The sequence below is a fragment of the Petaurus breviceps genome, unplaced genomic scaffold, assembly GCF_028583685.1.
Source record: "Petaurus breviceps papuanus isolate PSGF00001 unplaced genomic scaffold, PetGlider_PUasm1.0 140, whole genome shotgun sequence".
Classification (NCBI taxonomy): domain Eukaryota; kingdom Metazoa; phylum Chordata; class Mammalia; order Diprotodontia; family Petauridae; genus Petaurus; species Petaurus breviceps.
This window is the reverse complement of record NW_027185698.1, coordinates 15231783-15246881: the sequence shown is the minus strand read 5'-3', so window position 1 is coordinate 15246881 and position 15099 is coordinate 15231783. Positions and strand designations below refer to the sequence as shown.

General features: G+C 37.3%; 1 protein-coding gene across 3 annotated transcripts in view; it reads left to right on the top strand.

The window, feature by feature from the left end:
* TBC1D19 (TBC1 domain family member 19) overlaps window positions 1–13971 on the top strand; it is a 144117-nt gene extending 130146 nt beyond the window's left edge. The window contains exons 20-22 of one of the 3 annotated variants that reach the window (XR_011164570.1): window positions 369–501; window positions 2616–2686; window positions 3840–3884. Coding sequence is in view for 2 of the 3 variants with exons in the window: in XM_069068828.1 (XP_068924929.1) it covers window positions 2616–2686; window positions 3840–3914 (146 nt within the window). In the remaining variant the exon portion in view is untranslated. Of the gene's footprint in view, window positions 1–368; window positions 502–2615; window positions 2687–3839; window positions 5087–13163 lie in introns of those variants that run through there. The other 2 variants (XM_069068828.1, XM_069068830.1) reach the window with 2 other exon arrangements.
* Window positions 13972–15099: the final 1128 nt, after the last annotated feature.

The window sequence follows — 15099 nt, the reverse complement described above, 5'->3', positions numbered from 1 at the left end:
TAGAACTCCTTCCTGATCTAACAAAGAGAATTTTCACAGACTAGTCCAGCCTCCCTGGACATTCAGGGCATTCCTATAGAGGAAAAAAACAAACCAACAAACCCTATCTGCCTATCCCACTATTGCTAAAGTGGCTCCACTAAATAAAAATGGGGGTCAAGATACTGACATTGGAAAGAAGCTGCTTGTCCAAAGGAATAGTTTATATTTGTTATTTTTGTAAGTCTAATAGTCAGTGACTCTAAAGTCTAACTTTTTCTGTTTTCAGTTTTTAAATAATGTCAGTGACTCTAAAGTCTAACTTTTTTATTTTCAGTTTTTAAAATAATGTCTTTCTCCTCATTATCTTTTAACCACACTATATATAGCTCACTTGGACTTTCTACTAGTCACCCTGCATGGGTAAAGAACACTCACTCCTAAGGGGATCAGGAAAGGCCCCCTATAGAGGTGACACCTGAACTGAGACTCGAAGGAAGCTAAGGATTCTAAGAGGCAGAGGTGAGGAGGGAGTGCATTTCAGGCATGGGGAACAGCCTATGCAAGGGCTTGGAGGTGGGAGATGGAATATTGAGTTCTAGGCAAAGCAAGTAAGTCACATAAAAAGGAATAGTGAAAAGTAAATGTGAGGAGGTAGGCTTGACCCAGACTGTGCCTGGCTTTAAATGCCAAACTGAAGAATTTGTATTTTTATCTTGAAGGCAATAGCGATCCCCTGAAAATTCTTGAATAGAAGGGGTGACTTGTAAGCTTTTGTCATGTTTTCTGGAAGAGGGATTGAAAAGGAAAGATACTGGAATCAGGAGCCATTGAAGAAGTGGTAGCAGGCCAGGATGGAGGTGATAGGGGCCTGCATGATGCTGATTGCTGTTTGCTAATGGGGTGGATACAAGAGATGTTGTAGAGGTAAAATTGACATGATGTGGCAATGACTATATATATGGGGGGAGAGAGAGTGAAGATTGAGGACTCTGAGGTTCTCAACTTTGATAATTAGAAGGACAGAGTTGCCCTCAGCAACTCTTAATCCATTTAAAGTGACCTGAGAGAATATTCATTAGTATTAATATTGACTATGGGCTTTTGAATCTATTGGTGGCATAAATAGATGTCACTGTAATAGTTTTCTCCTAATGGTCAAGAATTAAAAATGTAGTTTCCTGGATATTTGAGCTAAAAAATTTATTGTAATTTGAACATTTTATTGTAAGGGGATTACTTTATTCTGTATCAGACTATGCTAAGTCAGACCATAATGACTTTCTCTCCTAACATTGCTAAGTGTGCCTCACTTCTAGAAACTTAAAATTCTTTATAGTAGTCCTTGGATCTTATTGATGATGGTAATGGTTCCCCTATGTTTAAGCCGTAGTTTTTTACACTGTGCTGTAAGAGCCTTAAGTTCTATGAAATGTTTTTAAGAGTTTCTCAAAGCGATGTATTGTCATTGTATGACATTAGCCTTCTAGAATCATAGAAATTATATAACTTTAAGAGACCTTCATCTCATCTGAAGAAACTAAGGCCTAAAGAAATTAAGTGACTTGCCCAAGGTCACTTCAGCAGAATCAGTTCTAGAACCGAGAGGCAGTGACCCCCAGCCCAGTGCGCCTTCCACCATACCACACTTGGCAGTCTTGCTCATTTCTGTTTCCAGGGCCCATCCCCAAATTATAATAGCTATTCCTTCCACAGTCTTAAAGTTGAAGAACTACTCTTCTGGGCTACTCTGTTGTCTGAATAAGTCAAGAAAGGCCTCCTGCTCTAAGACATCACACTTTTTTCTTGTCTTTTTGCCTGAATAAGAGCAACCAGTCCTTCCTCAGCTTAGCACATAGTTCATGTTCTTTTACATCATATTTACAAATACATTCTTCTAAGATTTTACCTCCCTATGGCGTTTATAAATTATGTATCTGCCTTCAATTACTTGACACCCTCTTGACCTAAAATGTTTATTTCTTCTAGCTATTCTTAAAATTTCTTTGTTTTTCATTATATATTACAAAGCAAGTATGCATTACTTTGAAATATTTTAAAAGAAACTTTCAATCATTTGCATCCTAAAATTTAATGCTATTAGGAAAATTACTGTTTTTGTTTTTCTTCTTGTTAACATTTTCCTCCTGTGCAGCTCTACTGAGATGAGTGCTCCCTACACCTGTGCAGATTAGAACCTCTCCACTCATTTGCATCCAGTGCAATTGTTAACCACGTCTTTTCATAAATCTTCCATAGAGGATCTGTCCTGGGAACTGAAGAGACCTTCCTCTGTTTTGTTTCTAATATTTAGGGATTACCAATATGACTTTATTGAAATACAGTCATTTCAGTGTAAAAAGATTATTTGATTTGAAGAGATAACTTGAAGAAAGATAACTTGAACTTTCAAAAGTGTCACTTTCTTATTTAAATTATTAATGAGCTTTTTTAGGGGGCAGTGAGTAGAAGAGAGGAAGTTTGGGGAGGGGGGGAAACAGTTGATAGGAATTTGATTTACATAAATTGTCAAGTCTTCTCATTCAGAACCAGAGCAAGTATGTGCTTGATCAAGGTAAATGTGTTGAACTGATCAATAGGTCAGCAGTTGAAAATACTGTGAATTCTTTTTTCAGTTCTGGCAGCTGCTGTGTTTGCTTTCCGAGCAGTAAACCTGATGGAGGTGACATCACTGGCTGCAGCTGAAGTAAGGATAAGTTTCACTTAGAGGAGAGGAGACTGAAATACTTTCTGAAATATTGCCAGCCAAAGCAGTTTAGGCTTCAGATGCATAAAGCATGCATTATTACTGTTTCATTTTTTAATTTAAATAAAAACTGAAAGGTCTATGCTCAAGAGCATATTTAAATACTTAAATCTTCTTCATTCCATGATAAAAGACATTGTAGACACTGTATATCTAACATCATTGTTAACATTCTGTTTTTGTTGTTGTTATTCATATCAGTCTATCATATCCACAGGACAAAAATATGAATGAAGAGCTGTATATCTATAGTATTGAATTATATATATTTAGTATTTCTTTTCCATTGATTTTTTTTGAAATATTCTCTGCCAATAACTTAAAGACAATTTTCTCCTGGTATATTTTATACCTAACTATGGTTCAGAATTGTGAACTACAATGATACTAAATCTATTATTTTATGGAAATATAAACTATATCCCCCAAATAGCTACCAAAATTGGTTGTTAACTTTTTTTTTGGCTTTTTTTTGGGAGGGGGGAGGGCAGGGCAATTGGGGTTAAGTGACATGCCCAAGGGTCACATGGTTAGTAAATGTTAAGTGTCTGAGCCTAAATTTGAACTCAGGTCCTCCTAACTCCAAGGCCAGTGTTCTATTCACTGCGCCACCTACCCACTCTCAATATTCTATCTTTAAAGGGAGTGAATATATATACATATATATATATGAGACTTACAATTGAATAAATATTATTTCTGCCTCAGAATGATTCACTTAAAGTCATACATTCCTTATACTTGTATAACAGGATGAAGATTCATAATGTGCATTTATTTATGAAACAAACTGAAATATTAGACCTCTTATAAACCCATGCTACCTTGTATATTTCAAGTTGGGTTAAGGTCCAACTCACTTCCTTGCCAGAATGTTAGCTATTTGTATATGTACTGAAATTGAAGAATCTAGAAAGAAAAAATAAAAATGTTAATATAGTACAGAATAATTTAATTGGGGCAATGCTAAAGAAGTCCGTTTAAGATTATTATTGATACTAATATGTCATTGCTGTGGCATTTACTATTCTTTTTTCTTATATTTTGATGGTTAAAATATTTATATTTGACAATACTTTTTTGTTTATTTCAGGCCGTGCTTGCTGACCTTTCCACTTTAAAAGTTATGCCTCTTCTTCAGATTTTTCTTTTTGCTACTGTCACTTGATCTTCTTCCAGGTCACTGACAACACACATCTAGCTTTTCATTAGAAACTAATCATGAACTATGCAATCTCTGCATAAAACCAAAATTAACCTCTGCATATCAACCAATAAAGATCATGTTCCCTTTGCAGTTAAACTTAAGTAGTTTTTCACTTTATAAAACAATAACTTTGCACATCAAATATTGCACTGCATGCTGCTGGATTTCATCAAAAGAGAAAGACAATTTTCGTGATAATATGGAGAAATGCTCATTTGTGCATAATGTACATATGTATTAATACATATAAATACTGATCTATAAAGGGCATGTAACAGTATATGCAATAAGAAATGAAAATACTGTAATAAATTCTGAGAGCTAATGCAGCTCCTATGATGATTCTCTTACATCAGGTTGAAGATTTTTCTCCAGATAATGTATTATTTTATCTTTTGAATTGATTTTCATTCAAAGTCAGCGTGAAAACTTGAATAGGATACTGCCTTAAATGAAAATAGAATTTAACTGTTTGTCCATATTTTCATCAGCTTCTCTTTTTAAAGAAGTCTGATAGATCCTTCTCTATATAACTTCTCCCTTAAAGAATTCTACTATCAGAGGACAAATACAGTTATCTCCATATCATTCCCTCATTCAGTTTGAAAGATCTCTGGAGAAAATGTGAGGTGCCTTTTTTGTACTTCTCAGCCTTCCTCATTCTGGTTGGGAGACTTAGTGCTGCTGTAGTCAGCCCAAATTCTGCCACCTTGAAGGTCTGCAAGGAGTACACTCAAGTGAATTAAAGCATCTGGAGCATATCTAACTCTGGTGATGTCTCAGTTAATTCTGTTCACTGCCAGAGCAGAGCTGCTGAGAAAACTAGAAGTACATACACATAGTCCTTTCATTCAGAGCTAAGAAAATCTTGCAGTGTGTAAGCAGTTGCATTTTGATCATGATGGTTGAATGTGAAAGGCATTGTTTTGTTTTAACGCCCAAATAAGAGATCTGCCATTTCTCTAACACAGAACAAAAGTAGATAAACAAAGTAAAAAACAGATATCCCTTAGGTTCACAATTAAGTCTCAAATTAGAGGTATTATTAATCATTTTATCAAAAACATTCCCTAAATAGATGTACACTTTTTTGTAGCTTGCCTACTGTTTCATTAAATTATATCCAAAGATAATTAATGAGTCATTTATTTATAAAGTGTGAGCGATTTAAGATGATTTTTGAGTTTTATTACCTTTGAAGAAGTTCTGAGAACGTATAAGGTAAATATGATTATTATGACTGAAAAACACTTGCTGTATACTGCTATTCCCAAAGTTTCACTTGCCAAAATAAGAATTTTGAAAATTCAAAATTTGTGGTTGATTCATGGAAAAAAATTATCAACTTAATAATGTCATTAAAAAAAACATAAAAAGTGAGAGAATCTTTCCCACATCCTTAGTCTTTTATAGGACAGGACCAAAGAAATTTAAAAAAGAAAGAAAATGCTTTTTTTCTTGTATCCCCATCTACACCCATCTGACGTTCTGCCATCTTTGATCCCATTTTCCCCCCTTCTTTCCAGTTTTGTTATTTTTAATACAGGGCATCCCAAAAATCTTAAATGCATATTAAAACTTTAATAGCTTAAACATGCTCTAAGACTTTTGTGAGATTCTGAATATTTGTGGTAAATGTGTATTGTTTGGTTCTGCTCATTTGTTTTTCATCACTTGATAGCATTTAAAGGCTTGCAAAATGTTATCAAAGAGGATTTTGATCCTCACAACAACCTTGGAAGGTAGGCTCTATTATTACCCCTATAGAAGAGGGAAACTTAAGTTCTGAGTGTTGCTAGTAAAGTGAGTCAGGATTTGAGCTCAGGTACAGAAGTCCAAGGGCTGCCATCTATCCACTGTGCTTCCTTACATTCTCTTTCCATATTTCTTCATGTGCTGTGGTTGATTCTTCATGAAGCATTTCCAGTTTCGTTCACTTGAGACAACACTGGGTTGAAGCTGACACAGTTGTCATCATGTTGGTGCCGTTACGAGTTTGTGCAGTCGAAGCTATCTTGCACACTAGTGACCATAACAAAATTATTCTAGCTACATTAGTAAGCATTGATTATGAAAATGGCCAAAATGAATAATATGGTTCTGTCAGAGCCCAAGTCATCCTGTGTGACCAATAAATAAAATCTCATAAATTAACTACTCAGTGTTATATCAGTAAAGAAAAATCTTGAGTTAAGCAGGATGTTCTGCCAATGGAACATTCTGATTAACTGAAATTAATTGAAGGTCCGTTTCTTTAACCTTCAATTTTAAACCTCCTGAAGTCAAGCATATATATTAGACCACTTTTCTAGCTTAGTAAATAAAATTTTTTGAACACCGATTAGTCTTTCCTTGGTGATTTAGGATCTTTATATGCATCAGGCTTAACATGGAGGGAAAAGGATTGGGAATTAGAAGAAACGATGCTTAGCAGTGTCCTGGAGCAGAGAACTTAAGTGAGTTAAATCTAGGTTCACACAGCTAGTCAGTGGAAGAGCAAAGAGAACTGAGGGCTCTCTGTCCAGTTTTCTCTGTTCCATATCATGTGAGGTTTGAGCCCTTCCCTGCCCTAGCCTTCATAGAGAAAAGAAACCTTAATTCATATTTAGTCTCTGTGATCACCAGGTTCTTCATTTGTTGAATCTGGTTGTTAAAGAGGGTGGTATAGCAGAAAGAGCCCTGGACCCAGATCTGGGGGTGCACCCAGCTCTGCTGCTTGCTGACTGTGTCCCTTCATGTCTTTGGGCCTCAGTCTCCTCATCTGCAAAGCAAGAAGGCTAGACTACATGATCTCTAAAGTACCTTCAAGCCATAACATCTGTGATCATATTAGATATTACCTCAGTTTCCTTCCAGCTCAAAACTTAAAACTTCCATCTAATGAGAAACTGTGCCTTTACAGTCTATATGTTCCAATGTATCAATAGCCTTATAGTTCTCCAATCTCCTTCAAAGTGGACTAGCCCTGATCCTTGAGACCTCTACATGGTCCATTTCCTTATTCTATTTGGCTAAGACGGAACTGGACCAGTTTCTAGACCTCATTTTCCACTTCTGTAAAATGAGGGACATTGAGCTAGGTGATCTCCTAAGGTCCTTCCAGCTCTACATCTCTGATCTGTGATCACAGTGTTCTGATATGGGGAAATGGGGCACTGTTTGAAATACTGTGCAATCATTTCCAACCCAGTGCTCTATTGATGAGGTCATACTTATTTGCATAGAAACTATACTTTGCTGTCATAAAGTTCATTTCCAGAAAAATAAAGAATAGTGAAGACATAAGGAAATTTGTTTAAGAACATCAGGAAAGGGGGTTGTGATATGGAAATTTCATTAAGTGTCACCTAAAATAATGGCAGCATTTATTTATCTAAGAATTTAAGAGCATAAAAAAAGAGTTAAGGTTGGGAGTAAGAAGAGGGGAAGCCTGACCTGTATTCAAGTGGGGAGAGAATGGAGGAAGGTGTTGGAGTGAGGAAGACTGCTGAGTTAACCTGTGTTAAATTGTGGTAGACTATATTCTTAGGCCCTGGGAAGAGTCAGAGAAGATAGAATATAGGCTTTTTCTAGTCAGGGTAACTCCAGCTGGGACAGTTTCTAGAAAGTTTTTTAGGAGCAGTCTGGAGGAGAATATCTGATGAACTGAATATCTGATGAACTGATCAATCACACCAAAGAACTAAAGCAAGATTATGTCAGGAGGACGTTTAATTGTTTATGAGGTCCACTTTCATCCTCTTCCTCAGTTTTGAAAATGTTAGTTGAAGTCGAAAAGTTTAAATATCACATTAGAGAAGCTTTCAGTACAAATTTCTGAGTGAGGACTAACTTTAAGAATTTTTGTTGTTGGGATGTGAGAAAATATTGAGTGCCTGAAGAGAGGGAGAAAAGTATAAGAAGAGGATATAGGAAACTCCCATGTATTGCCATTTTATTAAGTATTGATTTGTTTACCTTTAACACATCACGGACAAACAAAAACTGTATTGTGAAGTATTGTTATCTGAAGCTTAGGAAGTTGTCATTGAGTAGAACAAGTGTCAACACTACTTTCCATGATTTATGAAAGTTTTAGAGTGTGGCATAGTGAATTGAGAGCATAGTGAATTGAAACCTCTGAGTGTTTGACCTAGGCTGTCATTTATATTCTCTGTATTGTAAGCAACTTGAATAAATGAATGGATAGATGGATGGATGAATGAAACTTCTTTTAAAATCTAACCCCCCAACCCCCAACATATCTTACAATACATAACACCCACTACATCCTGGGCCATAGTCAGTCATAGTGACTTTTGTCTTGCCACTGGGCTTGGATGCTGCAGGAGGAAAGAGTGAGGCTGATGACTTTGCTCAGCTCTGCCTCACTTAAATCCAGTTCACTCACAAGTCATCACCCTTGTGATGTGATGTCATTGGTCCTCTTTGAGAATGAAGGATGAACAATAACCAAACCACAAATAAGATACCTATTAGCACCATTCAAGCTACAGGAATAATCGAACAGTCATTAAGATTGTCTTGTTAAGTAAATAAGACCATTTGTCATAGTGGATAGAGAGCTGGTCTTAGTAAGGAAGGCCTGGGTGCCTGTAGGTCCTGCCTCTGACATATAATGACCATAGAGTCCTTGGCAAGTTACTTAGCCTCTCAGAACCTTAGGCAGCTCTCCATGTGTAAGCAACAGAGAACATCCTGACTTGCATTGGTTGAGGGAAGAAATTTCTTCATCAGTTCCCTATGCCAATGAAATCAGAAAATGTTTTCAAAGAAAAATAGCATTTATAAAAATACAGTTGAATATATGTTCCTACAAGCATTTAAATGATTAATAGATAATTGATGCTATCAATGACTAATTGATATCAATCAAATGATTGAAATAAAAAGGTAATATGTTTTAATAGGTGGAGAGCCAGCCTCAATCAGGAAGACCTAGGGTGCATAGGAAGACCTGAGGCAAGTCAAACTATCAGTACTTTATCCAGCTAAGACTACGGATTTCAAAGGTTTCAACCTCTTTGCAGATGTTTTGATGGTATGCTTAGAGAATCAGCTAAAAAACTACTTGAAATAATTAAAAACTTTAGCAAAGTTGCAGGATATAAAATAAACCTATATGAACACAATTACAAAACACTTCACACAAAGTCAGATCTAAACAATTGGAAGAATACCAGTTGCTCATGGGTAAACCAAGCCAATATGATAAAAATGACAATTCTACCTAAATTATTCAGTGCCACACCAATCAAACTACCAAAAAGTAACAATTCATCTGGAAGAACAGAGGTCAAAAGTTGCCAGGGAAACTGGAAAACAGTTTGACAGAAACTAGGTATAGACCATCTCACACCATATGCCAAGAGAAGGTAAAAATGGGTACATGATTTAGATATAAAGGGTGATACTATAAGCAAATTAGAGGAGGATGGAAAAATTTACCTTTTTAGAAAAAATTTATGATTAAATGAGATAGAAAGCATTACTAAATGCAAAATAGATCATTTTGATTATATTAAATTTAAACTTTTTTGCACAAACAAAACCAATGCAGCTAAGATTAGAAGAAAAGCAGAAACCTGGGGGTGTGGGGTGGGGAGGAATTTACAGCAAATGTCTCGGATAAAGGCCTCATTTCTCAAATACATAGAACTGAGTCAAATGTATAAGAATACAAATCATTCTCCAGTTGATGAATGATCAAAGGATATGAACAGGCAGTTTTCAGGGGAAGAAATTAAAGTTGTCAGATGCAAATTAAAACAACTCTGAAGTATCACCTCACACTTTTCAGATTGGTTGATATAACAGAAAAGGAAAATGGCAAATGTTGGAGGAGATATGGGAAAACTGGGACACTAATGTACTATTGGTAAAGTTGTGAACTGATTCAACTATTTTGGAGAGCAATTTGGAACTTTGCCTAAAGGGCTATAAAACTATGCATACCCTGTGATCCAGCAACCGTACTATTAGGTCTGTATCCCAAAGAGATTCCTTAAAAGGAGAAGGACCTATTTGTACAAAGGTATTTATAGACGCTCTTTTTTTGGTGGCAGAAAATTGGAAAATGAGGAGAAGTCCATCAATTGGGGAATGACTGACAAATTGTGGTATATGATTGTGATGGAGTACTATTGTGCTATTTTAAAAAATGACAAGCAAGATGCTTTCAGAATAAGCTGAAAAGATTAACATGAACTGAGGCAAAGTGAAGTGAGCAGAACCAGGAGAACATTGTACACAATAACAGCATTACTGTATGATGATTGACTGTGAATGAGTCAACTGTACTTAATAATACAATGATCCTAGACAATTCCAAAGGACTTAGGACAAAAAATGCTATCCACCTCCAGAGAAAGGACTAAGTCTGAATGCAGATCAAAGTGTACTATTTTTTTTTTTCATTTTTTTAGTTTCTGTTTTCTTTCACAACATGACTATTATGGAAATATGTTTTGCATGACCACATGTATAACCTATATCAAATTGCTGCCTCAGAGAACAGGAAGAAGAGAATTTACAACTCAAAAGTTTTTAAAAGAATGTCAAAAATTGTTTTTACATGTAATTAGGAAATTTTTTAAAAATTTTTTAAAAAGGTGACAACCTGCATTGGTAAAGATAACATCTTCATCTGGCAGTTCTTTCTGCTAATGAAATATCAGGTCCTGGGCAATCAGGTTAGTCATTTCCACATTGGATTGATTTTCCTCATCTGTAAATTATGGCCTTAGGTGCACTTTGTTACTGTCAAAACAACAATTGAGAGAATAACAATAGCTACCAACCTACATATATCGATTTTTTTGGTATCTATTTAAGATTTTTATGAGAATCTACCTTGGCCCTGATGGTGTACTTGATGAAGGTGTTGGAAGGAAACAGTCTTTCACAAATGACTCTTCTTGCACCCTTGATCTCAGCCTCACCTTCCTCTTATTCTGGAAGTTATCTACTCCCCCTTTTGCATCTTGAATCGTTCCCTCTTCTTGATGGCAAACAAATGTGCTATATTTTCTCCATTCCAAAAAAAAAAAAATTATTTCCCTCAACCTTTCTAGCCAGTCTCCTACATTTATATCACTAATTTACCCATTTATGTTTAGCTTCTTGAAAAAGTTGCCTATACTCAGTATCTCCTCTTCCTACCCACTATCTCCACACCTTATAGTGTGGCTTCTGTTACTCTCCCTCTAAGAAATTGCTCTCTTGACTGTCACAAACGCTTTCCCAGTCTCCAGTCCAATGGCGCTGTTTTCGGTCATCCTTGATGTCTGCAGCTTTTAACAGCGTTGCCCACCTCTTTTTATTACGTTCTCTCTCCTCCATGGCTTCGTCCCCCTGTTTCTGTCTTGACAAGCAACATCTCGTTTTCCCGACCTCAGAGTCTGAGTAAGCTTCTAGGGTTATCTTCTCTCTCTACAGAAATCATGAGAAGGCTCTGGACTCTCTATCTCCACTCTGACCTCTCCCCTGTACTCCAGATCCACCTTTCCATTGCCTGAAGGAAATCTTTACCTCAAGTCTTACCAGCACGTCATACCCAATAACTGTCCCAAACTCATCTTTTCTACTAAATGTTTTAGTTTCTCTATTTCTATGAAGGTATCACTTTTCATCCAGTCTCCCAAGGTTCTAACCTTGGCATTACTTTTTCTCCTTATCTAATCAATTATCAAGTTCTGCAGATTCAGTCTTTGAAATATTTCCTACATCTGCCCTCCATTCCAACTTATCGTCTATACCAATGATAGAATAATATTTCTTAAGCATAGATTTGTTTATATTCCTCAAAACTTACGGGCTCTTTATTGCTTACCAAATGCAGTCCAGTAGGCTTTGCCTGGCATTCAAGGCCCTCTACCACCTGGCATGCCTTACACCATACTCCTTTCAGTTGTTCTGTTCTCATTCTTCCCCTCCCCGCCCCACCCCAGATACCCTATGCTTTTGTATTCTGTGCTTTTACTTATGCTGCTCCCTTTGCCTGTGTTGAGGTTTAGGGGTGCTAGGGCCCCAAAATAGCAATGCATGGGTCCTGGTTGAATGAATTCAACCCAAGCCTTCTTTCACCCAAAGAAAAGATTTATTAGAACACCAATTGAGGGTGCATGTGATTCTAAAGGTCTGCTATGTTGGTTACACTCTTAAGGCATCTGAGCATTGGCCGGACTCTTAAGGGAATCTTGTGATTCTTGTATTGACAAAAAGCCCGGATTGACTCTGAGCACCTTAATGGAGGCAAACTGGGTCTTAAGACTGTGGGAAGGGGGTGAGGAGTGTCTAGATGGAATTAAGGGAATGGTGGTCTAGGATGGGATCAGGTGCAGATAATGAAAGGGCAGTTAATTAACTGGGAAAGGCTGATTGCCCCAGGAAAATGCCAGGGATCTGGGCCTCAGAGGAAAATCCAGGGACTTTTCCTTTTTGGGGTCCAGATCCCAAAGACATGGTCTTTTCCTTTGCGGGGGTTAAGATCCCATCCCCATCACCTGGAATATTCTTCCCCCAGCTCTTTGCTTGTTGAATACCTATCTATCCTTTAAAACCCAAATTCATTGTTACTGTCTACGTGAAGTCTTCCCTGATTCCTTCCCCCTCCCAGTAGATAGTGACTTTCCCATTAGAACCTGATCTAGCTCTTTGTTTCACAACTCTTTAATATACTTCTAAAGTAATATTGCATATTTCCAGTTTGTCATTTTATATCTCACCAAGCTTCTTGTATGGAAAGCTATGCATAACAGTAGCCATTCATTTGTCAAATGAATGAATTATAGTTTATTAGACTAAGAAGGACTAGTTGTAATTCTTCCCTTTTCCATATAAGTTTTTAGGGGAAGACAAACTCCTTCATTTTGCCTCCTAACCCCTCAGCCCACACAATTGTTTACAGAGGGATTTTATTATCTCTTTGTTGAGCATTTATCAAGGGAGCCCTGGGATCTGCTCTGTCTAGAGTTCACCTCAGTTCAGCTCATTGTGGAGCTACTGACACTTTTGGGGACATGTACTCTGGCTTAGTATCATAAGACTTTCATTTTGGGACAATGCAACAACCTTTCAGTGGTCCCTTGGCCCTTGTGATGGTGGTTGGACAAGGGGGAGGCTAGGTCAAAAGCTTAGTCACTAAACCAAGAGCAGTTTGCTTAATAGATTTTAAAAGGAGTAACTGCCCCCTCTTCTTCCCTTCCAAAGCTTCCAAATGTATCAAGACTCTTCAAGCTTTTCCATCGGACTACTGGTGAAGAGGGGGAGAGGAATGCTTTCTTCTCCCCTCCTCCAAGCAGCTTTGGCTACTGCATCACTTACATTCGCTTGTCTAGATGAACCTGAGGCTGGATTTCAGGTGTCTGGCTTCCTCTTCTGCTCTGTATTTGTCTTCCTGAACACACACAAGAGTAATCTTAAGATAAATGTGTGGTGCCTAACAGAAAAGATGGTGAACTCCTGGATCTAGGTACTGGTTGCCCAACAGAAGGTGACTTCAGAAACAGCTTTTCAGAAGAAATGACCTCTCTGCCCAGAGGTTGAACCCAAATCATGGACTGGTTTGTCAGAATATATGGATCAGGTGAAGGTGATATGTGCACAGTGTTTAATATTTTCAGGTTTTAAGTATCAGCATTCTGGGAAAGGCTAATGGCAGTCATGAAAAGGTTATTGTATTATACTTTATGTATTTTTCATTCGTTACTTAAAAGTCTGTTGTGATTTCTTTCCCTGTAGAGGAAACAAATTGTTGCCTTATGCCTGAGTATCTTTTTAGAGGAGACTACTAATCCCTTTTGGGGAAAAACTCTTAACAGCTACCAAAAGTAAACTTTGTTTAGGTGACTGGCCCCTGAGTTCCTCTTTTAGCTGTGGTGTGAGACAGAGACAATGAGTAAAAACCTGATCTCTCTTTTTTTAGTGGTCAGACTCCCCCAGGACTGAATCCAGTCTTAGAGAGCACAGAGCAGGGCCCCTTTAATAGAAGAAGGAAGTCACTGCAGTATCTTCTAGGCAAGTTACACTTGTATATGTATATATTTTCTCCTCGAATAAAATGAAACTCCCTGAGGGTAGATTATCTTTCTCTTTTATTTGTGTTTGTTTCCTTGTATTCAGTCCTATGTATCTGGCCCAACGTAGTTTCTTAATTAATATCTGCTGATTTACTGGTTGTTAACTGATTGCATTCTTTCGATTCATTCAACATTTAATGTGTCTACTATGTGCCAGGCATTATATAAAATGATGGGGATGCAGATTAAAAAGATAAACAGTCCCTGTCCTCAAAGAGTTTCCATTCTGTTAGGGGAAACGACATGATCAGAGTGGAAAATAGACAAACTATGTAATTAGTAGGTAGATACAAAGTGAGAGGTAGAAAAAGAAATCTGCAGGATCAGGATAGACTTTCTATAGGACATAGTACTAGATTTGAGCTTAAAAGGAAGCTAGGAATTCTGCTAGGTGGAGGTGAAGAAAGAACACATTCCAGGCATGGGGGACAGTTTTCAACAAAGCACAGACAGGAGATGGAATGTCATGTCCAGTAGATCAGCTTGACTAGAATGTAGAATGTGTGAAAGAGTAATATTCAACAAGCCTGAAATGGCAGACTGAAGCCAAGCGGTGAAGGGCTTTAAAAACCAGTAGAGGAGTTTGTTACATTTTTGTCCGGAAGGCTGCAACAACAACCAGCCTGATTTGTGTCTGGTGTTATGCTTAAGTGCCAGGGGTATAAAGCAAGGTAAAAAGCAATTCTTGCTCCTAAGAAGTTCACGATATAAAAAGGGAGACAACATTCAACAAGATATGTATGGGATAAATTGGAGATAATCTCAGAGGGAAGGCACCAAGATTCTTGTTGAAGGTAAGGCTTTAGCTGAGCCATGAAAAACACCAGGAAAACCAGGAGGCAGAGATGAAGAGGGAGAAAGTTCCAAGAGTGGCGACAACAGGCCAATGGAGTTTCTTCAACAGGAGAATGACATTGGTCAAACTTGGATGAAGGATAGATTGGACAGCAGAAAGACTGAATGAAATTAGGAGACTAATGCAATAGTCTAGGGAAATGGTGAGGGCTGTAAATGGATAGTAGGGGGACAGATTTGAAAGATAATATGATGATTAAATCAACAAGACT